At 50.7% G+C, this 25,000-nt stretch overlaps 1 protein-coding gene across 2 annotated transcripts; it reads right to left on the minus strand.

The window, feature by feature from the left end:
* Positions 1 to 872: 872 nt before the first annotated feature.
* Positions 873 to 19,657, minus strand: INAVA (innate immunity activator; the record flags this gene model as incomplete). 2 transcript variants are annotated; one of them, XM_080917869.1, is made up of 10 exons in its annotated part: positions 873 to 965; positions 2,286 to 2,970; positions 5,482 to 5,655; positions 5,915 to 6,125; positions 6,851 to 6,904; positions 10,947 to 11,169; positions 11,767 to 11,883; positions 12,375 to 12,499; positions 13,120 to 13,268; positions 19,482 to 19,657. In XM_080917869.1, the coding sequence occupies 10 exons, from the start codon at positions 19,640 to 19,642 to the stop codon at positions 873 to 875; spliced, it is 1,992 nt and encodes a 663-aa protein (XP_080773995.1). The 2 variants fall into 2 exon arrangements, with proteins under 2 accessions (XP_080773995.1, XP_080773996.1); XM_080917870.1 differs by having other exon boundaries at positions 5,482 to 5,652; positions 19,482 to 19,642.
* Between the last annotated feature and the right edge of the window lie 5,343 nt (positions 19,658 to 25,000).

The following is a 25,000-nucleotide window of genomic DNA, read 5'->3' on the forward strand; positions in this document are numbered from 1 at the left end:
CTCAGGGAGCCCGCACTGTGCTTGTTCCAAAAAAAAAAAAAAAAAAAAAAAAAAAAAAAAACAGCACAACACAGAAGACTTCATCCTCAGCTGGGCCAATCAGATTTTATTGAAGTATTTGGCACAACGTCGCACAGTCTTGGCCCTGCAAGTGAGGGGCGCTGCCACTGCGCAACCACATGATAGCTGTTAGGTAAGACCAATAAGTTAACGTGAAGGATGCTCAGATGTGGGGAGGCACTAACGCTCAGAAGCCTCCCGGCTCTGTGACCTAAGGCACTTAGGGATCCGGAGAATACACTGGGGCGGGGGAGGAAGCCATACAATATGGCAGGTGGAGGTGGGACTGCTGTAGGATGTGAGAAGAACACTGTGACAGAAATGCCCTGTGCCCTGGGTGTGCGTCACAGAGCACATAAAGGGAAGGGGGTCCTGCCCAGCATCTGGGAAACAAGGGAAGAGTCCCTGCTGAGGGAGTACCACATCCTGCCTCCAGCAATAAGAAGCAGTAGCTATCTCAGAAAGAGGGCCCAGAGCATCTGGGGAGACTCAAGGGCCCCTCTATGCCACCTGTCTTGCATAAGGAGACAAGCACTGTCCATTAGTCCAGCATGATGTTAGTCCAAAAGGCCAGACTCTGGGGGATAAAGCATAATCGTGTTATAAGAACCTTGAAGACATATCACAGATATAAATCCTCAGGTCAGGACTTCTGGAAAACACATGTAAAAAAAAAAAAAAAAAAAACCAAGGGTTTCAGCTCTGCGTCATCGGCCTGCAATGACGGTAGGAGAAGCACTCAAGGGCAAGGGCTTCTCTGTCCCAGCTCCAGTATAAGTCTTTTCCAGCACCGGGCATGGTTTTCAGAGAAGTTACACTTGGCTGATGATCTCTCCATTCTCAGGCACGAAGACTTGCACGGGGGCCCCGTCTGGCGACCTCCGGAGCACGCACACCGGGGGCACCTGTCACAGGCAGGGAGAGAGGAGAGGCGGATGAGCAAACTGGGTAGAAATGTCAGCAGGGCAAGCTCAGTCACACCATTGTTTTTGCTTAAAGGCACAGGCCATCAATAGTGAAGCCCTGGAGCTCTGCTCCTGCCCTCCCCAGGAACGATGCCCCAAGGTAACACCCCTGATCCGTCTACCACTCCAGGTTCTTAGGGGTGTGATGGGCACCCTGACCTTCTCCACCTTTCCTGGGCTCACCATGTCTCATCACTGTCCCTGTCTGACAGGTTGGGATGAGCCAAGCCTAGACCAAAAGAGACAGGTCCAAGCCCGCAGGAAGGGAGAGGCATGGCGGCTAGAGCGTGTATAGCCTGGGACTGGGCCAGGATGCTGCCCAGCCAGGGATGGCAGCTGCAACAGCCCAAAGAATCGGGGGGAGGGAGGGTTATGCAGCTGGGCTGCTGGGAATCTGGGGTCTCAAAGAAGCAGCCTGTTGGTAACTTCTAGAGCGTGTCCCCTGCATAGCCTTCTGAATCAGGATGGGAGAATAAAGAAAGGATTCATGCAGGCTAGCCTCAGTCCCAGGATGAAGAAACAGGGCTTACAGAAATCAAGGCTGCTGCACCCCTACCCTAAGTCAGAGTGCTCCTAATCCTACCCACTTCCGATACAACCTAACACACACACACTGGTGCACACACACACACACACACACACACACACACATACACACACACCACCCTACCCTCTGTGAGCTATTGCTGATCAACTACTCTTGCACATTGCTTTAAACATTTCAGCCTCTTATCTACACCATGAGAGGGGTCATTCACTATACCTGTCTTCTAGATGGGAGAAACAGAAGTCTAAGAGTTGTGTAACTCATGGGGCCACGTAGTTTAATCAGGGCTAGGATCAGAACCTGCTATTCTAGCTGTTGACTGTGAGACCATCTTCTTCCCAGCCTGGCTACAGGGAGTTGTTTTCTATAAACCCATTTTCCGGATTCTCACTCTGTCCCTGGGCCCTCCAGTCAGGAAATTCCAGGGCTTAATTTGGGTTGCACATTTGGTTCTGAGGAAGTTTATCTGTTTTGTGGATCATCTGTGAAGCCATTAGAGGGAAATCTCCAAGCTATCTGTGTGGACAATCTCTACCAGAGCACATTGGTATGCACTCTTGCACAAGACACTAAGCACAGCAGGTACAATTAAGAGGCACCCCCAGGGTAGTCAGAAGAGGAAATATTCTCTTTTTGGCCTAATTTTCCTAACTAGTGATTATTCAGCCAGCAGTCTGCTGGTCTAATTACATCCCCCCCAGGGGAAGCTGTACCTGTGTCCGGGGTCCCGAGGCCCGCCCGAAGCTCTCCCTTCCAGGAGGCAGACTCCTAACACGGAAAGCCCCTTGCCGGTCGAGCGAGTGGGGGCGGCTGCTCCGGAGCCGTGCGCGTTCATGCCACCATTTGAGCTCCTCCGAGACGGCTGCCTTGCTGAGTCCCCGGCCGGCAGGACTGTCCTTTAGGGAGGGTGTGCGCACAATGCGGCTGTGGGAGGGCACCAGCCGCTGGTAACGCAGGGGGGCACCTTCCTCGTCATAGGCGGCACCCACGGCTGCATGACACAGCTCCCACTCGCCCGGCGGCAGGTGGCCCTCGGCCACCATCACATAGCGCCCCGTTGGAAAGTACCCAGCGGGCAGCAGAAGTTTCGGGTAATGCGTGGCCAGCTCTCTGCCACAGGCTGGGCCCCAGGCTCCACGTTGGCGAGATGGCTCAGGGGGACAGAGGGGCCTCAGAAAGGAGATGTCTGGACTGCTGCTGCCGGGTGAGGTGGGATGAGAGATGCTGGAGACATCAGAGCCGCTGTCTTCAGAACAGGAATGGCAGGCAGGGTGTGGCAGCGGGGGCTTGCTGGGTGTGAAGCAGGAGTCTGGCACCGTCACTGTGTAATGAGTGGGGCGGCGGCGGGGAAAGGCACTGCGACCTCGGCCCTCCGCACCTGCTCGGAAGGAGTCCACTCTGAAGAGGAAAATGGAAGGCATAGGGTTGGGGAGGGGCCATATCCGAGTGCTGGATTATAGGCCAAGGCAATGAACAGGTGCTAGGTCTTACTCAGGTCAGACCTCCACAGAGCAGACAACCCAGTCTTGTCCTAATGTGCAGAGGTAGGGCATTCCCTCCTCGGATGCCACATTTGCCAGACTGTTCTTGTTCCCTTCCAGACTTTTCCACATCAGGATAAATTGATTCCTGAGCCAAAAAGTTCAGGTCACACAAAATAGGGAAGTATCGTATACAATATGTAGACTTTAATCTCTGGAGTATTTATATAATTCCTAATGCAGTGTAAATACCATGTAACTAGTTCATACATTGTACTACTTAGGAATGATGACAAGAATCTGAGGGGTGGGGGATGTGACTCAGAGATAAGAATATTTGCTTATTATGGACGAAGTCTTAGGTTCAACCCCAGCCCTGTGAAAAGAATTGGTACATGTCCGATGCTTGTGTTAATTTTTTAAAGATGATTTACTTCTATCTAAGTGTGTTGGTATTTTGCCTGTATGAGTGTCTGTGTGAGGGTGTCAGATTGACTGGGACTGCAGTTACAGTTATGAAGGGACATGTGGGGGACATTGGGGATTGAAACCCAGTCCTCCAGAAGAGCAGCCAGTGCTCTTAACTGCTGAGTCATTACTCCAGCCCCATTTGTTTATTTTTATTTTTATTTTTTTAAGTATTTTGGCTTCTCGGTCGATTTCAATCCACCAATAGGAAGGGCCAACATTCTGCTACATCCACGCCACATTTCCAGCCAGCTAGGGTACGGGAGTTTAGGAGCTTTCATTCAGACCCTCGAGTGTTAGACATCATCAAGCACCCAACTTAAATATGTAAAGCTTTCATGTGTCCCAAAGGAAGAGGGAGGGCCAAAGTCTAGCCCCCAGCTTTGCTGGGCACGGGGCTGTGTTGCCTTTTAAAATTTTTGCACACATTGTTTATAGAATGACCTGGGTAAGGGGGTAACATAGAAAGTATGTTTTACTTCTGAGCTGTCTGATGCTACCTGATAAAGCTTTGGTGGCACCGGGTGGCTATGGCTGATGTGACCTCTCAGACCTCACTGGCTCAATCAGTGGCCAGGTGGCGTGAAGAGAAGTGTGCAGCTGATTTTCATTATTGATATTTAGTATACGCCAGCCTATCTACTTCCAAAAACTGACTCACAAAATCCAAAATAAATAGGCGCTATGTTTTGGTAATGGTCACTCTTGTCAGTTTGATAGGCTCTAGAATCACCTATGAGGCAGGCCTCCGGATGAATATGTCTGTGAGGGGCTTTCTAGACCGGGTTGTTTGAAGTGAGAAGACCCACCCTGAATATGGGTGAACTGGGAAGCATCATTCACTCCTCTCTGCTTCCTGACTGAGGATGCGCTGTGACCTGCTGCCTCATCGGCCTGCCTCCAAGCCTTTCCTACGTAATAGACAGCACCTCAAACTGTGAGCCCAAGAAAAACCTTTCCTTAAATCACTCTTTCTTAAGGGTCATTCATGGTCACTTGATGCAGCCAAGAGTTCAGATTGCTCTAAGCACTGGTCTCCAGCAGAGACTGAACAAGGATCAAGTGCTGTGTTTGGAATGGTAGTACAAAGGTACCACACCAGGGAGGCGGAGGCAGGAGGATGGCCTGGAACTCAGAGATCCACCAGCCTCTGCAGTTTCTAGACACAAACTACTGTGGGTGCCTTGTAGAGAAAGTAAGACTGCAAGACTGACTTCAGTCACTGAGTTACAGTGTCACTGACTGTCCTTCCACATAAACTGTCTTTAAACAGAAACTCATGCTCAATAAGAAATTGTGTGTGTGTGTGTGTGTGTGTGTGTGTGTGTGTGTGTGTGTGTATTAAAGGTAATGATCAACGCTGTCCCCACATCCTGTATTTCCTCACAGGACAGTGGTCTAAACCTTCCTAATGCCCCAAACCTTTAATACAGGTCATATTCTGGTGACCCCCTAACCTCAAAATTATTTTCATTGCTACTTCATATCTGTAATTTTGCTGTTATCAATTGGGATGTAAATATCTGTGTTTTCTGATGGTCTAATGCAACCCCTTTGAAAGGGTCATTAGGCCCTCTCCCCCAAGGAACTTGTGACCCACAGGTTGAGAACCACAGGTATAGGAGATTGGATGTTTACAGCCATTGGTATAGACCAAAACTACCATGAATAACGAGAACCAACTGTACAGCAACCAGAAAAGAGAGCTATGCACTGTCAGAGACCAACAATTAACCTCCATCATCCACCAGTAAGTGCAAGAAAACAGAGCAAGGCTGGAACCCTCAAGTTCTGCTTCCCTCATGGATGAGGCGCTTTAGGTTCTGCTGAAGAACAGACTCTTTGGAGAGGCACCCCAGAGAGGGGCACTAGCCACACGTCACCCAGGGTGTCTCAGCTGTACCTTGTACCTTGGGATGGGAATGGGATATTTCCTGAACCTCTTGGGTAGCCATCTTACCTCAGAGACTGTGACTGGCCCCTCCTGCCCTGCATCTCAGGGGTGGCTGGGGCACTGGTGCGGCCCTGACGCTGACTAGGAACGTTTCGGATGGGGACCACATGGTAAGAGGCAGCATCCAGCACCCATAGGCTGGAGGGGCTGGGCTGGTCCTGAGGAGTGGTGGCAGGGCTGCTGCAAAGAAGTTGAAGGTAAGTCAGTGACAGCAATGTCTTCATTTAAAAACTCAAGAGACAGGGAGCCCAAAGGAAATACTGCCACCCACCAGCACCCCAACAAGCTGCCACTTCTTACATCTCTAGCATTGCATAGCTAAGGAGTGTGATTGCCTGCACATTTCCCCTATCCATGTCCCCAGGCTGGATCACCCTGTCACCTGCCCCCCTCCCCCCCACTCTCGGCTCTCCCCTACTCCCTTCCTCCCTGGTCTGACCTGGACTCGCTACTGAGCTCAGAAGACTTCCTTGGCTTCTCATAGGGATGGTCCAGGCTGGTCTCCTTCCATGGACTGTTCTGGATGGGGGCCCGTTCCAGGCCACCAGATTCAGGTCCTGTTGGCTGCAGGCCCTCAAGGCTCTGGGGTGGAAGAGGCCGTGAAGATGGTGCTGGTGACTCTGGGGGAGGTTTTGGCGCTTGGGAGTCGTCTGCAGGGGTAGAGAAGGCAGGGAAACCGGCTCAGCAAGTACCTCCAAAGCCCTAGCCTTACTCATCAATGCCTTGACCCACTGCCACAGGGCATAGTCCCAATCCTAGATAAGAAAAGCTGTTTTCTTCCTGGGGACTCCCTCCCTCCCAATCCTATTTAATTCACACCTGCTTCCTCTGCCTCTCTCTACCCCACTTTCTAGCCTTTGCTTATGGCACCTTTCTGTAGCTAACTACTTTTCTTGTTCCTGCCCCACCTAAATGTCTATTTCCTTATTGGCCTGGGCACACCCTGGCCATGCCTGCGTTGCCTTCTTAGTCCACTTTGACCTGACATTCTTAGTGTTTTTAAACAAGGTCCTTAATCCAGTCTTGTATTTCCTCCCTAATGCTGCCTTCTTTACAACTACGGCAATAATTTTAAGTAGACCACTCCTTAGCTCTAACTGGCTCCACCCAAATCTAGCCTCAGCTCGAAGGAGAGACTCCCAGGCCAGGCTAAAGATCACCTTTCCCTTCCTCATCAAAAGGATCCATTGAGAGAGGAGCCTAGCTCATTCCCCCAAATCTCAATGGGGCATGTACCCAGACAGCTCTGACGTCAGACTCAGAAAGACCCTTTGCTAGTACCTTAAACCTTCCAGTGCCACTGAGAGTCTTCACTGGGAAACTCTGCAACCCCCCCCCTATTGTCTTGACCAAGCCCCCAAACCGTCCATCTCACCTTCCTCCAGGAGCAGGCCATCAGACAAGGAGCTGTCGTCAGAGGCGCTGAGCTCTGGAAGGAGCCAAGGGAGAAAAGAGAGACAATTAGCCCAGGGTTGGGCAGCAGTGAGCAAACCTAACCCCAATTCTTCTACCAGGACATCAGCTGAATGCCCCCCGCAACGCCCCAGAAATACCCACTATTTGCTAATTAGTGCTTCGGGAACTTAGTCCATAAAGGTAGGAAAAAGCTTGACAGGTTAGGGTCCAGGAGACAAGAAATGGGACTGTAATCACATTTAGATGGTTCTATCCCTAGCCATTTGGCATTGAATAAGCTATTTCAGTGCTTTGGAACACGGTCTCCCCATCAGCCAACACAAGCGGCGCTCTCTGGTAACAGAGGAGGAAAGCTAAGAGCCATTTTAGAAGGCACGTAGGATGCAAAGCATTGTGCCAGTGTTTCTATAACCTTCAAGCCTCACAAATGGAACCCAGTTCCAGAACTAAGTGCAGAAAGCTGGGCCGTGAGGACTCAAGAGACCAGCTGACCATAAGATAAAGTGTCCAAAAGTGCTCTGCAAACTGCATGAGATTGCGGGGAGGGAGGTGCTTATATTTGCTTTTGTCCCCAAACAGATATAATGCTTTGGAGTCTGGGGCTCTCTATGTGACCCTCATGGAACCCAGAAATCATTTTCAACTGTTTGAAGACAAAGCATTAATAACGGCTTTTCTAAATATGTTGCGTACACTAATTCATGTAATCCCTTAACAGCTAAGGTAGATGCTTATCATCTCTATGTGACTGGGGAAATCCAGTCTTAGTCCATTCAGCAAGGAGGCTTAGCCAATCTACCAAAAAGGCTTCTGAGGAAGAAGAATTCATATCCAGATAGTCTGGGGAGAGCCTGTGTGCTAAGTAACCCCTGCTCCATGATTGGCACTTCCTACCAGTCAGCAAACAACCAAGGGCAAACCGTCTTAACCATCCTGAAATCTTCTGTTAACAGAGAGGGTGGCATGGCCGGGCGGTAGACACACACCTTTACTCTGAAGGCAGAGGCAGGAGGATCTCCATGAGTTCAAGGCCAGCCTGGTCTACAGAGAAAGTTCCGAGACAGCTTGGGTTACACAGAGAAACCCTGTCTTGGGGGGGGTGGGGGAGGTGTTAGAGTGGATGGGGAGTTGGCAAACTTTGGCCCACAAACCAAGTCCAGTTCACCTAACCATAGCTGATTTCACCAATAAAGTTGTAAAGACACAAGTACAGATCCGTAATTTCTGGCTGCATTGGCACTAACACAGCAGTGAGTTGCTATAGACCATACAACCAAAGTCTAAAAGTATTTGCTATCTAGATCTTTATAGGAAAATTGCCACAGTGGCTCTTATCCTCTGTGCTGAGCCACCCCAGGAGCTAGATAAGGCTTTGCATAGCTAACAGTTAACCTTTGCTCTGGGGCCCAGCGGAAGATAAACCCTCTTACTTAACACTCATTCTCTTGGGTTTTTGTTGTTGTTGTTGCTTGTCTTTTACAAAACCTTTAAGAAAGTTTTTTATGTTTGGCAAATGTCAGGTTGAAGGGATTACCCAAGTGTTATTCCCACAGCCCGCTAGTGTATTGTGGGTTGAGACTGTAGGCTTTGGTTGGAAAGTAAAGGCCTGGGAAGGAAGACTTTATTCTCCATCACCTCTAAGAGCCGCATAAACAAGACAATCAGTTTTGTGGGCCAAGAGCTGCATTGCTCTGAGGGAAGTCTGGAGCCATGTTGGCTTTGCAGAGATGGAAGCCATTTTCTATGGCCCCTGAGATGCTCACAATCTCAGCCCTGTCTCAGCTCAGTCCTGGCTCGCCCTTCTGCTCTATCTACCATGACTCCCCGGCAGCCATGACAGAATACCCTAGGCAGAGACAAAAACTATGACATCATTCACACAAAGCTACCCTGCCCAACAAATCAAGCCATACGATGTGAGGCCACACTAATTAAGAACTCAGCTCCTCAGCTGCTGAGGGCACAGTTCAGATGTTCAGTAGCTGGGTGCAGCTAGCGGTTGCCATGTTGGACACACAGCATTTCAATCATCACTAGGCTCCTATTAGCGTTGCTCCAGACTGACGCAGTCAATCAGCAAACACAAACAGGGCACCCATTCCATTGGAGGAGTACAGGGGGGGTTCTTGGGCTCACTCATAGTAAAGATTAGCTCAATACTACTTCACTCCTTACCACCTGCAAGAGCTAATTACCCCCATCTGACTAATTACTTTCTCAAATTGAATAACCCCTGTGTGCAAAGGGGGTGTGTATAGGTGGGTGGAGTTTTGTTTTGAGGGGTTTTTTTCTTTTTGGTTTGTTTGCTTATTTTTCTTAATTAAAACACCCTCTAGCCTCAAACTAATTAATATCTATCTCTCTCCCTCTCCCTCTCTCTCTTTCTCTCTCTCTCTCTACTTCCTCCTTTCCAGGTGAGTACAGCCGCAAAACAGGAACAACTAGTCTAGAACCACCTCCTTTTGAGCTCCCAATTCAGGACAGTAGAGCCTAGAACCTAAGGCCTGTCTGGAGGGCGGGGTCCGTGCAGGAGCCACACAAGTCACTGGTTGTACCGGCTGGTTTCTCTGTCTTCTTTCAGACTAAAGGCCCTGAGAATAGTAGCCGTCTTCCCTCCTACACAGGGTTTAGCCAGAGCCCTAGGCATGTCCTGGCCTGCTTCCCCACTTCCAACAAGGAGTGTCATCATTCACAGTGGCAGCAGTAGTGACACCCCCCCAAAGCCCCACCCTGCACAAACGTTCCCAGTACTTGTGGGCAAAGAAGCTTCTGAACAGTACACATGAAGAGGGACCAGGAGGGTGAAGACCAACTGAGGCAGGTGACATCTCTACACTAATGGCTCCTTCACATACAGAGGTGGCCCTTGGGGACACCATTATACCTCAGTCAGCATCTGCCCTACCATACCCAGGACCTGTGGGAAATAAAGAGCAAAGATTGACTTTTTCCTTAGCATCAGTGATGTGCTGTATTGGGGCCAGAGCCACTAAAGGCAGAATAGGGTTTGGCCACTAGACCTGGGTTTCCTGGTCTGTGGAGACATGCAAAAACACGTTGTGCCTTGCCATATACTCCAGGCTTCCCAGGGTGGCCTGGCTGGTGTCTGTTCACACACTTCTTCCTGGAGGTCACAGGTGCTGAAAGCATTGCCTGACTGAGTCATACATGGGGACCAGTGAGGACCTCGTGGCTTCTACTGTGTGTCCAGTCAGGGAAGAGAAAAATTACTGGGCAGGAACCACATGAAGAGGGACCAGGTGTTCGAGTATAGACAAGGGCACAAAGGAGCCTGTTGCTCCCCAAGCTGAGCCTGAGGCTCTGGGTAAAAAGCAGCTGGTCCCTCATACCTCTTCCTTCAGAAACTGCAGGGTAGCAGAGCTGATCTGGGAGTGGAGGAATGGAGAGACTACAAGTCCTAACCTGACAAGCAGGATTTGGGTCAGGACAAAGAAATCGGTCCTACCTCAGGGCTCAAATGCACTAGAAGCTCACCGGACTGGACATACTGAAGTCATCTGGCTGGCTCTGGTTCTGAGGAACCCCACAGCTTCATCTCTGGGTCAGGGCTCAGTCGCTAGGCTACAAGAGCGATTCAGGGTTGACCTGTTGCAGACACTGAAGGGACCATGGGGGGTACAACTGGATTTCAGACTAAATGCCCATGAGTATGTGGCCCTGAACACATCAGTCCCTGGCTACCCACAGCAGCAGCCAATCCATAAAGCTGCCTAACTTGAGGTAGACGAAAGAGCCTTCGGCTTACTGCACCTTCCCCTGAAGATAACATTTGAGTTTGAATAAACCCTTGCATTGCAATCAGAGTTATACAGTCTTGCAGGAGATGCAAAAGGAGGAAACGAAATGAAGACGGTCTCCCAGAGCGGAGATGCCTGTTGGGGTACATAGACCTGTGTGGACCCAGGAAGGAGTACGCTGACTGCGCTGACTTGAGACACGGACGCAGGCGCGAGCCAAAAGCATAAGGAAGGGCTGCGCTGGCCCTCCCAACAAGAGCTGTGCGAGGCCTGCATGGCTCAAGACGGTGGGCTCACCTCTGCCCAGGGAGGGCACAGTGGTAGGAGGGGGCTCGCTGTTCCGCCGCCGATCACCCAGGCAGCGCTGAAGGTCGCGAAGTTTCTTCTCCTCCTGCAGCGCTGCGTGCTTCCGCTGCCGGCGTGCCTGTCTGCTGAGGTTCTCCTCCGCACACAGCCTGCGAGCCGCCTCCGTGATCTGAAGCTGTAGTGCCAACTGGCGCTCCAGGCTGCTCAGTGGGTCCTGAAGGAGGAGTTGGAAGTGAGGGCCAAAAGGGTCCTTGGCACTTGAGGACAGAGGACTCCAAGCAGCTCTGACCTGGTTATGAGCAGACTACAGTGTCCAGGGACACACGGGGTGGGGGTGGGGTGCACTGGGAGCAGCCCAAAGCCAACATGTCATGAAAAGTTGGCATGATCGTCCCACCCCCTGCTACCTGCTGTGCCCGGCAGGGAGAAGACTTAAGTAGGTCATGATCCTAACTCCAAAGGACCAAGCATGTCAACTCATGGGAATCTCTCCGAGAGGAAGGTCATCTAGGGTCAGAGCGACCCCTATCTCCTTCCATCTAGGTTGAGAAAGGACAGGCTTCATGCCACACCAATGTCCCTGAACTGCCTCTTTGAGCTGGTTATTGGTATTTTTAATCCTCTGCCCACTGGGACCAAGCTGCTGAGGTGGCATGCTTACTCAGAGCCATCTGGACTATTAGTGAGACGCCCGGGATTGGCATGGCCGCCACCCACACTGGATGTTAGGGATTGCCAGTGGACTGAACTGCTTTCAGGAGTCAGCCCTTGGGGATGAGGGACAGCGATCACATCCTCTGATGTTCCTCACCTCTCTGTGCAGCGCCCATTCATCCAGTTTGTATGCGGCTCCGATCCTGCGCCTGACCTTGGGGGCCTTCTCACCTGGTTTAAGGGGATACTCTGCCGGCAAAGTACCGGTCAGCTCCTAGAGGGGGGCAGAGTCAAGTCAGGCTCCACTCTGATCCACTCGCCCAGCCCTTGACCAACCACCCGGCTCTGCATTGCATGGGCCCAACATCCAGAGACCCTCAAAATGGCTCCTGTACCGCTGCCCGCCTCACCCCATCTGCCACAGTTGTTTTCTTCCCATCCTTGAAGCACACTTTGTGTCTCCTCCTTCTGCCCTCTCATTCCCTCTGGTCACTTCCTCCTGAGAGCCACCCCAACCCAAGGTACGATTATCAAATGTGCTTCTGTTTCTTTGGCCCCTCTGCACCCCCTAATCTCTACCTTTCCTGTACTTGAACCGCTGCTCAGCTCTACCCAGTATCCTGGTCAAACCCACATGACAGAAACTCCAGGCCCACACCTCAGACTAATTCCCAATCCCCTAAAAAGGGCTCCCCCCTTGGCATAGTTTCGGGCCTCCTCAGATAAAGCCTAAGTTGGTGGGGGCAGGGACTCCAGGAGCCTCACCGCCTCCCTCAGGCAGAGCCTGCGCAGCTCCTCCAAGCAGGCCTCCAGCCTCGCTTCCAGAGCCCTCTGCTGTTTGCGCACTGCGTTGGTCAGCTCTTTCATTGGAGAGACCGGGCTGTCCGGGCCTGCAGGGAGGTGAGGGACGTTGCTTAGAAACGCTGAAGCCAGGCATCCCCTAGGACACTGTTGGCCACCTCTGGGGGTGTACACACCCATACCATCTCATGCTTGCCCACAAATTACAGGCTAGCCATTATGGTTTGTGCCACAACCACATCATGTCTCCTGGCAGCCCAAAGGTTGGTAACACTATAGTTCAAAGGGAAAGCTGTCCCACCAGGTGACCTGTGTGTGGGAGGGGCTCATGGTCAGAACTGTGTCTTCTCTCCTGTACTGTATCAAAACCAGGCCAGACTAGACCCACAGACTCAGGCTTAGTAGAGACGGGACATTAACACCAGGGAGATGCTGTTTTCCAACTTCTTAGTAAGCAACGGTGCTGAAGAAGGACGAGGCAGATCCCTGCTCCAGATAGGACAGAAACTCCTGGCTGTTGCCTTCCAGCAAGGAAAACTATTCATTCCTTCAGGTGCCAAATCTTCCAGTCTTTCCACCTCTCCAGTAGGAGCCTCTCCATTCCCTCCTTTCCCCAGCCCTTTGGGAGTTTTAGCCCAGCTAACCCAGCTCCTAGGGACTCACTCTGGAGTCAGGGACCAGGGCAGGGGAATTTCCTGGATCCACTCACCAGACTGCAGGATGATGCCGCTGTCAGAGTCACTGACTTCATCCTTACTCTCCATGATGAGTTTCTGGGAGGAGGGGGCACAGAGGAAGGAGGGGCTGCACCGGTCCCAGCCTGGGCCAGGATGTGTAGGTAGTCTGGAGTTTTCCCAGCTTTTAAGAGAAGATAACAACCAAAATGCTCTATGAGGCCTCCTGTGGCTTGGTGCTCAAGGCCGAGGGGGATGGAAGTGGGGATAGATCTCTCCAATGATCTGGGGTGAGGGGTTCTCAGAGTGCTCTCTGGGGTGGGAGGACATCCCAAGGGTGCAGCCTAGCTCCCCCTCCCCCAATTAGTCCTCCCCCCAAGTCCTCTCCGTCCAAGGGGGTTCACTGCACCAGTGGCTGTACAAGAACAAGAGAAAGAACAGAGAGAAGGAAAAGAGACAAGAAGACTGGACAGGCTAGCAAAGCAAGATGACAAAGACTCTTCATGAGGTCCCCAGCTTGAGAACATGGGAGACGCGCAATGAGAAAATGTCTGGATAGTGGGCACAAAGCTGAGGCTGGTCAGGGGGCCCAAGGACCAGTGCACCATGTTGTCTGGACCTGGTCATTCACCAGGCAGGGAAAGCAGAGAGTTGTATTCAATCCCAAGTCACCAGTAGACTTAGGAGACTTCTCAAAGAGGAGTTACCCTGAAGACCCTACCACCCCACAGCTAGGGCGGAGGGGGTCTATTGGATTGTCGGTGGGGGCAACGGCAGACTAGAAGTTACCGAGGACAGAAAGGGAAACACCCGTTTCTTTGCTTCCCGGCACTTCGAAGGTGTAGGTACAGCCCAGCACAACGCTCACCAAAACAACACCTGTGAGCACCCGGATCTCTTCCCCAAACCCACACCCTCAGTGGGATCCCAGCTGGCCAGGGCTGGCAGCTGCTGGCTAGAGCAGGGGTGGGGAGGGGAGGGTGGAGTCCAGGCGGAGGTCTGGGAAGGAGAGGCCAGCCACCTCCTCACTGAGTCAGCCCATTGAGCAAGAGTCCAAAAGTCCTTCGGAGTTTCTGTCTGGGGCTCATCCTGCTGCCTCAGAGCACAAGGCCGCAGTGAGGGGGAAGGGGGCTTCGTCCCTGCATGACAGAGGGCGGAGCAGAATGGGAGAGAAGAGGGGTACTGCTGTCAGCTAGGCTCCCCATGTCTGCCACCTGAGCCCCAGAGAGGGTAAACAGCACAACTTATCAGGGCGCCGTGGACGGCAATAGTTAAAAACATGGCCCTGAAGTTGGCGTGCACTCTGGAATTCCAGTTTTCCAAGTAAAACTAGAGAGAAGGAAAAGAGAATAAAAGGAAGAGAAGCTGATGAGGTGGCTTTGCAAATGCACAAGACGGGTCATATGACCCCTGGGGCTTCCAGGAGTCCAGGAGCTTAGGGTGACGGGTAGTTCACGCCATCCCTTTATCTCAAGTCTCCTTTCTAGCACAGAGAAGTAGGCAGCTGGGCCTTCCTCCCACCCTCCGCAGATGAGGGCGAGATCATCTCAAACTAGAAAACAGGACCAGGACTCTATCTCCCAGGGCTGGCAGCTGGCACCTGAAGCCGTTTGGTTTGAACAGAAGGAGGGGGTAAGTGGGAGGGAAGCTATCAATTAGTCACACTTGTTAATTAATTATTAACCACTAAGAAGTTGCCTTGAAAAGCTGAAATAACTCAAGCCCTCCCTCGGGCTGGGGCGGGGGTAAGGAAGGAGGGAGGTCAGACTGTAGCAGACAGAGGAGCATTCGTTCTAAGACTAAGGGGTGTTTTAGCATGCATCCCCTCCAGGATCTCCTTCCTCCAGGCTCTCTGCTATTCACCATAGACCCACTATAATGCAGGGTCAGCTCTGGGCTCACATGCTGCTCCAAGGAGGGCAAGGAGCACAGGCTCAGAGATCTGTATTCCAGATCAGTTGTGCAGCTTCCTGAAACAGCTAAGGAAGCTCTCTGGCCTCCTAAGCCCCTACTTGGTCTCACCAGAACAATCAGAAAGGCCTAAGGCCCTTTCCAGCCCTATGTCTGAATTGGGACCTTTTGGGCAATACCAGACAAAGAATAATACCAGTACTAACACAGACCGCAGATCTCCAGTATGGGGAACTTTCTCCAGAGTCCACAAGGGCAGCCCAGACCCACCCAGAAGAGATCAGGTCTTGGTGTGAAAGTTCTTACTTTAGAAAAGGGTAGTTTAGATAGCATCCCCACCCCTTCCCCACCCTTTCCCCAACCCCTTCCCCACCCCCTCCCCAGCTCAGGAGTCTCTCTGTCTCACTGCAGTTCCCCAGGAAGCCCAGACACCCAAAAACTATCCCAGCAGCTACCATCCGCTCAAAGCTATCCCCAGACAAAGTCAAGGAGAGAAAGAAAGGCTTAGAAAAAGGAGGGAAAATTCCAGCATCCTTTACCTCGAGGAAGCCATTGGGAATCCTCCCCATCACAAATGCACCTCCAAAGCCAGGTCCTTTCTGCCCCAGCTCATCTCTGATGGAAACTTAGGCCTGCTCACAGAGACAGGCTCCCTGTTTCCAAACGCACTAGCAGTCCCCTATCGCCCCTGAGCCCAGAAATGATCTTAGGGGGAGGGGAATGTTGATGTCTGGCTGGGGCTCTCTCTATTTCCTGGTCTGCCTGCTGCTCAGCCACACTGGCCTGACCCTACCCCACTCTCACCTGCTCCAGAGCTCAGTCCAGATCAGGGAAAACTTCTGCTTCCGGATAAGACACCTCTCATTCCACCTCAGGGTCTCTCCCAGGTCACAAACAGGCCACCTGGTGCTCTTGCTCCCAGGAAGCTCTCCACAGGCTAGCCGCCCCCTGGCTCTCTCTCCCTCTCATCAGGTCCCGCCTGCCAGTTGTCCCTCCCAGGCTGTCGGGCCAGGGGAACCAGGTTACCTGTTACGACTTGAGTCAGAGGGGAGGGGCAGGTGAGCAAGTCCTTCCCTGAACTAATCCGGCTGCTGGCAGTTGCCGGCAGGCAGCTCCTAGGCCTCCGCACTTCCGGGCCGAGGGGACCAAGGTAAAGGGGCTCCCCATAAAAGAGAACTAGAAGGCAGCAGAGTCAAGTTTCTATAGCCACAAGGAACCCTGATAATACAGTGTGCTGAGCTATGAAATACTCCAGTGTCCTCCAGTTCCCTCCTGTCTTGTATGGTTCTTCTTGACTCCCTTGCCTCACTTTCTCTTTCTAAAGACTGAGAAATAAGCCCCCCACACACACACACAAAACAAACAAACAAACAAAAACCAAAACAGAGTAAAAAACTGTCCGCAGAGTCGCTGCTCTCCTGACACACAGGAGTAAAGACCGAGCACAGCCTCAGTCTTCCCCTGAGTAGGATCTAAAAACCTCAGACTGAGCTGTGGCAAGCACCAGTAGCAACTTGCAGTCCCAACCACTTGGGATCTGAGGCAGGAGGATCACATGAGCCCGCAGACTAGAGAAGATCGGCCTGGCAACTGAGGAAGATACTATCCGAGCAAACAGACAAGCAAACAGAAACAACAAAACCAGAAGGACAAGACCGCTAGGAGTTTACGGAACGCACTGGCCCACTACAAGCCAGAGGTTTAAAACCCAGGACCTAGAAAAGAAACAAAACCAAATGGACAACAGAAACAGGCCAGGGCTGCTTTTACAGGAACTCTCAGATGCTAGGGAGACAGGACACTGATTTCTTTTAATCCCAGCCACATCAAGAGCACCACACCATTTGCAACCTACATACACCCCAAACAATGTTGTCCACAAGGCACTGACCCACACTGCCTAGTCATCCCTTATCCCACACAAAAGCAACAGTAACCTTCAACCTTAGCTCACTCTTCACGCTCACTAAAATGAACCTTGGTCCCGGCAAGAAGTCAGCCTCTGGGCTTTCCGTCCACAGACCCTCAGGCAGACAAATTGTGGCTGAGAATACATTGCTTTGGAGTGGTGAGCAGAGCTGAGGCTGTCGCCTGCTCCCAGAGGCTAGGAGGACATGGCAGACTGGCATGTATTTCTCGGATCTTTGTCTCATCACCTCCCATCCTCTACCTCTGGGACCCAGGTCTCAGGACGTAACACACAGCCAAGTGACTTCCGTCTCCCAGCCCCTACGGAAGCCCCGTCCCCACACTGCAGGCCCGAGCTGGCTGCTAAGCATCTCCCGTGCATAGTTATCGCAGGCTGCTACCACCCTTCACCAACAACCCCATTTCTTCTCTACACAAACCCCCTCCCATACCTTCACATTCCTGTACACACCCTCTCTCCAAACAATGCTAGCCCCAGAGTCCTCTGGGCTGACCACCTCCTCCAAGCAGAAGCTGAGGGGCCCTCGCAGGGGACAGACCCTCCCCACTGTGGGGAGCATGCTCTCTGAACCTCCCAAAGAACCCACAGCCCTTCCCATCTTGCCCCTCCCCAAGTCCTCCACAATACTGCAGTCCCTTCCCATCCCCCAACAGGTTTACACGTTCTTCCCGTGTCTGAAAGGGCTTGAGCTGCCCTGGCCCATCCCCCAGCTCCAACTGAGGACCGTGGGTGGAGTTTCTAGAATCAGCTCCTAGCTCCATTTCTAATGATAAAATCAAGAGACCCAATCTTGAAGCCTGATTTTGCTGAAATACAGTTCTGAAACCAAAAAAAAAAAAAAAAAAAAAGTATCATGTACACTTTATTGTCAACATTAAACAGGACCCTGCAAAGGGTTGTTCCAAACAACCGATGAATGAAACTCTTTACCTATAACCGACCTCATGGGAAAGTCACAGGCACTGCTGCTGCATGTCCCACAGCAGCCTGAGGTGTAAGTTTTAGACTCAGCTGAGAACTCTGGCCTCAGGTAACCTCCTCTGAATTCGGGTACAAAAAGCAAGATCGGGTTAAGGCCTGTACACACCGGGACATAAATTCTTTAAACTGTCTTCCAGGAAAAGCCTCCAGGCTGTCACTAAGGATCCTCAGTGCTTGAAAACCAGCTTTTCAAGAATGGACTTGAGCAGAAGCCAGGTCACAGGTATAGCAAACCCAAACCCCCTCTAGCAGAACATAACCCCCCCCCATACACACACACCCCAACCCACCCCAAGAAACATGCAACCTGCAAAGAGGCAAGCCGGGCAGCCAATCAGCAGCTCCCTCACTTTTCGATAGCCACAGATCAGGGAGGAAGACTTATCCTCAGGGCCTCCTGCAGGTCAGCTATACCATGAAGCTTTTTCTCCTTTTGCAGAAACTCAGTGCTGGCACGAGCTGCCACTGAAGATGGGTAGCAGTCTGCTGCTCAGTAATGTACTTACAGACCAACCAGCTTGCTGATTCTTGTTACATACCCCAAGAGCCACACTCAGCATTCCACCACTAGAATCTACGGTTTGGAATTAGGCTGACCAGCAGTCCTCCTGCCAAGATGGGTATTAGGGAGGGACAACACCCAAGGATAGGTGGGCACTCTCTGGGGGTAGCTTGCAACTTAGAACTCAGCACCCAACTCCAGGAGACCGGTAGCCGACAGATCCCAGGTCCCAGAGTACAGCTACAGGGGCAGATGAAGAAGTGAGGTTTCCTTGCACTGGCTTCCCATCTAGGTGGAAGACAGCCATTTCCACGAAAATCCACCTCTTCAAAACCTTTGGTGTCCAAACTCGTCCACAGACCTGTAACCAAACATACTCCACTCCCTCCACTGTCCCCAGAGTTTCTTCAAGTTTCTGTGATACTTTAGGAGTCAAAGTTTTTGTTTTGTTTTTTTAAACCATTTCCTTCAATATTACCAACATCCCAACAGCACCCAGCAAAGTACAGCCACCAGTGTTCCCACAATTACTTAGTGAGTTAACAAATCAATGGCCAGCCGCAGGAGCTCACAGCCAGGGGAAGAAAAGCTCAAGGAAATAGTCGGAGATTCTCTGGGCAGGAGGGGTGGAAGAATATCCACTCTTCTCTCTGGCCACTAGGAAAGGTGTTCACTTCAACTAAGCCAGGGTGCAGAACTCCGGGTAACAGAGGATGTACCCTGAAATCAAACCTCTAAGGCTCTCCGTAAAAAGCCCCTTTGTCCTGCCCCCCCAGCCCCTCCCCCACCGCGCCCTCTCCTTCCAGGCCGGCCTGGGACTCGGGCTCCTTTTGTTTGCCTGCTTTCTGCCTTCTCGGAACCTGGCCAGGAGATCCACCGGCCCGGGGAAGAAAAGTCGAAGGAGAAAGGTTGGCCGTTGGAAACGGTTTTGGGGTAGAAATTCGGGAATTCTCGACCCCTTGGTAAAATTACCCCCTTTCCCTGCAAAACTCCCTCTGCAGAGGATGAAGACCGAAGTTCAGGAGCTCGACCCCCCAGTTCTCCCGCGCTCCTTCACTAAGTTTCCGCCTTACCTGTCCCACCGAGCTCTGGCGCCCCGCGCCTGCCCCCGCGCCCCCCGCGCCTGTCGCGCTGCTTCAGGACCTGTTGGTCCCGCCCATCTTCCCTCTCCCCAAGGCTCCCCCGGGCCTCCCCTCCCCGGAGGTATTTCATTTAACTTCGGCATTTGCAGCATCCCAAATGTTAAAGATCCCAAGACATCTGTCCCCTGGGGCATACCAAAGGCCCAGTGGAGAGAGGGGAAGATGCTAGAAGGGATTCGAGATTCTGATCCAAGAGACGGGGCGGGGCCTCACGTTGGGTTGGGACCGGGCCAGCCCGAGTGTGCATCCTGCGGGAGCAACAGCGCGAGAAGCGACGCTGCCCCCTATCTCCGCATTCAGGCGGCCGCGTGACGGGACACCCCCTGCTAGACCGGTTTCTGAAATCTGGGCGGGACGAGGCTCCACTAGAGGTCCTAGGGGCCGCCTTTCATCCCCCTTGCTCCAGCCCGGCTGGGGGCAGTTTTCATTCCGGAGACCCTAGCGTGGAAGAATGAAAGGAGACGGCACGCCCCTCCCCCTGCTGGCCTATCCGTTCGGGCGGCGGGGACTGCGGCGCGTGGTCGCCTCCTCTCCTGAGTTCCCAGTCGTGTCCCTTTGCGGGGGCAGAGCTCCGGCTTCGGAAAAAGGCACACACGCCTGGGCAGCGCCTCCTGGTGCTTGCGACCAGCCCACGAAGCCATCCATTCATTCAAACTTGCGCTTCCTTTTCTTTTCCCCGTTGGTTCTGTTTACATTTGTGCTGCCTTTGCCAGGGCCAAGCATGGCGGTTCAAACTCCAGACTCCTTCACTAGAGGCTCACTAAGTCTAGATCAAGCCAGGATAATTTTGAAGAGCAAAGAACCAACGGATAGTGGAGGCTGACCCAGGCTGCGGGTCCCCAGAGCCTGGCCAGAGGAGTGTGCTAGCTAAAGACAGCCAGGATGTACAAGACATCTGGGCAAAGGAACGCAGCAGGACCTAGGAGCTGTAGGGGGCGTTAAGATGGGATGGGGAGGAGGGAGGAGGTTTTGACTGTTACTTGGGTAACTTGTACACTGGGGAAAGAAAAAAAAATTAGACTTTACTGAGTCTATTGGATACTGGTTCTGAATTGACACTGATCCCAAGAAACACTGTGGCCCTCCAGTTAAAGTAGGGACTTATGGAGAACAGGTGATTAATGGAGATTTGGTTGATGTCCAACTCACAGTAGGTTCCCAAACTCATCCTGTGATTATTTCGCCAGATCCAGAATGTATAAATGGGACAGATGTACTTAGAAATTGGCAAGTTGTCACATTGGCCCCCTGACCTGTGGATCGAGGGCTGTCAGGGTTGCAAAGGTTAAATGGAAGCTTTTAGAGTGGCCTCTGCCAAAGAAAACAGTGAATCAAAAACTGGTATCGTATTCCTGGATGGACTGTAGAAATCAGTGCCACCATCAAGGATTTGAAAGATGCAGGGGTGGTGGTTCCCACATCTCCCTTTAACTCTATCTGGCCAGCACAGAAGACAGATAGATCATGGAAAATGACAGTTGACTATCGAAAACCAAATCACGTAGTAACTCCGATGGCAGCTGCTGTACCAGATAGTGCACTTGCTTGAGGAACTTCGGCTATTTCCTGATACCTGGTATGCAGCTATTGATCTAACAAATGCCTTTTTCTCAGTACCATACGGACTAGCAGAAGCAATTTGCTTTCTGTTGGCAGGGCCAGCAGTATACCTTTATCCTTTTGCCTCAAGGATATATTAACTCTCCTGCCCTGTGTCTTAACTTAGAAGATATCTCAATGGTCTGTCTCTTCCACACAGTATCACACTGATGCACTATATTGATGACATTATGCTGATTGAACCAAGTGCGGGAGATAGCAACCACTTTGGACTCATTGGTAACACATATGAGTATCAGATGATGGGAAATAAATCCCACCAAAATTCAAGGGTTGTTTACTTCAGTGAAATTCCTAGGAGCCCAGTGGTGTGGGGCATGCAGAGGTAAAGTTATTGGGTCTGTCCCCTCCTATCACCAAGAAAGAAACACAACATTTAGCGAGTCTATTTGGATTCTGGAAACAGCACCTTTCTCACTTGAATGCATTACTCACGCCCATTTACCAAGTGACTTGAAAAGCTGCTAGCATTGTGGTGATCTGAAACAGGAGAAGGCTCTCTAACAGATCCAGGCTGCTCTACCACTTGGATCATATGGTCCAGCAGATCCAATAGTACTTGAGGTGTTGGTGGCAAATAGAGATGCTGTTTGGAGTCTCTGGCAGGCCCCTGTAGATGAATCACAGAAGAGACCTTTGGGATTTTAAAGCAAAGCTCTACCATCAGCAGCAGACAACTATTTCTCCCTCTGAAAGACAGCTTTTGACCTACTATTGGGTCTTAGTTAAAATTGAATGTTTGACAATAGGACACCAACTTACCCTGTGACATCATATGCTGGGTGCTATTAGACCCTCCAACTCATAAAGTAGGACATGCACAGCAGCAGTCTATTATCAAATGGAAGTGGTACATACGTGATCAGGCCTGAGCAGTTCCCAAAGGCACAATGCCTATGGTTTCTACTCCTGTTACAATGCCGTCTGCTGCCAAACATGTGCCTATAGCCTTATGGGGTGTTCCCTATGATTGATTCACTGAGGAAGAGAAGACCAGGTTTATTAATGGTTCTGCATGTTATACAGGTACCACTCAGAAGTGGACAGCTGCAACTTTACAGCCCCTTTCTGGAACAACCCTGAAAGATAAATCTTCACAGTGGGCAGAGCTTAAGGCAGTACACATGGTATTACAGTTTGTTTGGAAGAAGAAATGACCAGATGTACTATTGCTCACTGACTCATGGGCTGTAGCCAATGGATTGGCTGGATGAATTTGGAAAGATCACAATTGGAAAATTGGCGAGAAAGACATCTGAGGAAGAAGTATGCGGATAGATCTCTTCAAATGGGCAGAGGGTGTGAATATACTTGTGTCTCATGTAAATCCTCATTAAAGAGTAGCTTCAGCCAAGGAGGAGTTCAGTAATAAAGTGGACAAGATGACCTATTCTGTGAATAGCCAGTTTCTTTCTCCAGCCATCCCTGTCATTGCTCAATGGGCACATGAACATAGTGGCTATGGTGGCAGAAGTGGAGTTACGTGAGGGCTCAACACCACAGACTTCCACTCACCAAGGCCAACTTGGATACAGTTGCTGCTGAGTGTGAGCCTTGCCAACAGCAGAGACCAACACTGAGCCCCAGATATGGCACCATTCCCCAAGGTGACCAGCCAGCAACCTGGTGACAGGTTGACTACATTGGACCACTTTCTTTGGAAAGGGACAAAGTTTTGTTCTTACTGGAGTAGATACTTATCCTGGTTATGGATTTGCCTTTCCTGCAGGTAATGCTTCTCCCAGAACCACCATCCGTGGACTTACAGAATGCCTTTTCCATTGTCATGGTATTCCACACAGTATTGCTTCTGACCAAGGAACTCATTTCACAGCCAGAGAAGTGCGACAGTGGGCTCACAGTCATGGAATCCGCTGCTCTTACCATGCCCTCCATCCTGAAGCAGCTGGTCTGATAGAAAGATGAAATGGCCTTTTGAAACAGTTACAGCTCCAATTAGATGGCAGTGTCATAAAGGGCTGGGGCAGATTTCTTCAGATTCTTTGAATCAGTGTCCAATATATGGTAGTTTCTCCCATAGCCAGAATCAACAGGTCCAAGAATTAAGGGGCGGAAAAGGGAATAGGGTCACTCCTAGTGACCCTAGAAAAATTTTTGCTTCCTGACCCCACAAGTCTAGGTCTACTGGCATAGAAGTTTGGTTCCAGAGGGAAGAACGCTCCTGCTCGAAGCCACTACAATCATTCCATTGAACCAGAAGCTCAGACTTTTCCTGTGTTCATTTTAGGCTTCTAATGTCCTTAAACCAGACTAAGAGAGGGATACAATGTTAGGAGGCGTGATAGCTCCTGATTACTATGGGGAAATTGGATTGTCTCTCCACAATGGAGGTAAGGAGGATTATCTGGAGTGCAGGAGATCTTTTAGAGAGCCTGTTAGTACTACCATGTCCTGTGATTAAAGTCAATGGGGGACCAAGCAGGATGACAAAGAACACAGAGCCATCAGGAATAAAGGTATGGGTCACTCCTCTAGGAAAAGAGCCAAGGCCTGCTGAGGTGCTTGCAGAGGGTGGAGGAAATACAGAATGGGTAGTAAAGGAAGGTAGTTATAAATACCAGGTAAGGCCACATGAGCAGGTACAGAAGCGAGAATTTTAAGTGTCATGAGTGCTTCTGTTTTATTTTGTGACTAAAAAAAATGTTTCCCAAGGGACATCAACCTATTCTAAATTTGCAATGCTTTTTTGGTTCCACAAGGGATGGTTATATTATCTAAGGCATTATTATGACCTGATTCTTGTTTATTTTTTTAAGGACTTTTAAAGATTCATTTATTTTATGAGTACAGTGTAGCTGTCTTCAGACACACCAGAAGAGGGCATCAGTTCCAATTACAGATGGTTGTGAGCCACCATGTAGATGCTGGGAATTGAACTCAGGACCTCTGGAAGAGCAGCCAGTGCTCTTAACCGCTGAGCCATCTTGCCAGCCTGATTCTTGCTTGTGCACTCACAGCTATACAAGGGATAGTTATATCATGTCAGGCTTATCTATAACTTAGTTACTCTTCATTTGGACATGAGATATGATTCGTGTCAAGTTGACAAAGGGTGGACTGTGATAGCTATTCTCAATTATCAACTTGACTGTATCTGGAATGAACTACAATCCAGAAATGAAGGGCACACCTGTGACCCAGATCTTGAGGCTGGAAGATACAAGCTTTTGATCCAGATCTTGAGGTAGGAAGGACGCAGGCTCTTAATCTAGATGGACACACATCTTTAATCCAGATCTTAAGGCACACCTTTAATCTGGGCCACACCTTCTGCTGGAGGCCTACAGAAGGACAATGGAAGAGGAAGGATTTGCTCTTCTTCACCTGCCTGCACTTACTTGCCAGCACATCTGTTGGAACCTACTTCTTCAGGATTCCGGCTGATACAGAAAACCAGCTGAACTGCTTCATGGGACTGAGCAACTACCTGGTTCTTGGACTTCCCATTCATAGCTGATCATTGTTGGGTTAGTTGAACTGAAGCCTGTAAGTCAGTCCAATAAATTACGTGTGTGTGTGTGTGTGTGTGTGTGTGTGTGTGTGTGTGTGTGTTCATTCCATAAATTCTGTAACTCTAGAGAACCCTAACTAATATGAGACCCAAGAAGGTTGAGAACTTTTAGATCTGAGGTAAAGGGTAACTTTTGATTTGCCATTATTATTGGTGGGTGTAACTGTTGATTGCCAACGTGACAAGATTTAGACTCACCTAGGAGACAGAGGGTTCCTAGAGTGGGCTAACTGAGATGGAAAACTATACCCTAAGTGTAGATGGTCCTAGTCCGTAGGTTCACATTAAAAAGAGAGTG

This window comes from Micromys minutus (assembly GCF_963924665.1).
Source record: "Micromys minutus genome assembly, chromosome: 6".
Taxonomy (NCBI): Eukaryota; Metazoa; Chordata; class Mammalia; order Rodentia; family Muridae; genus Micromys; species Micromys minutus.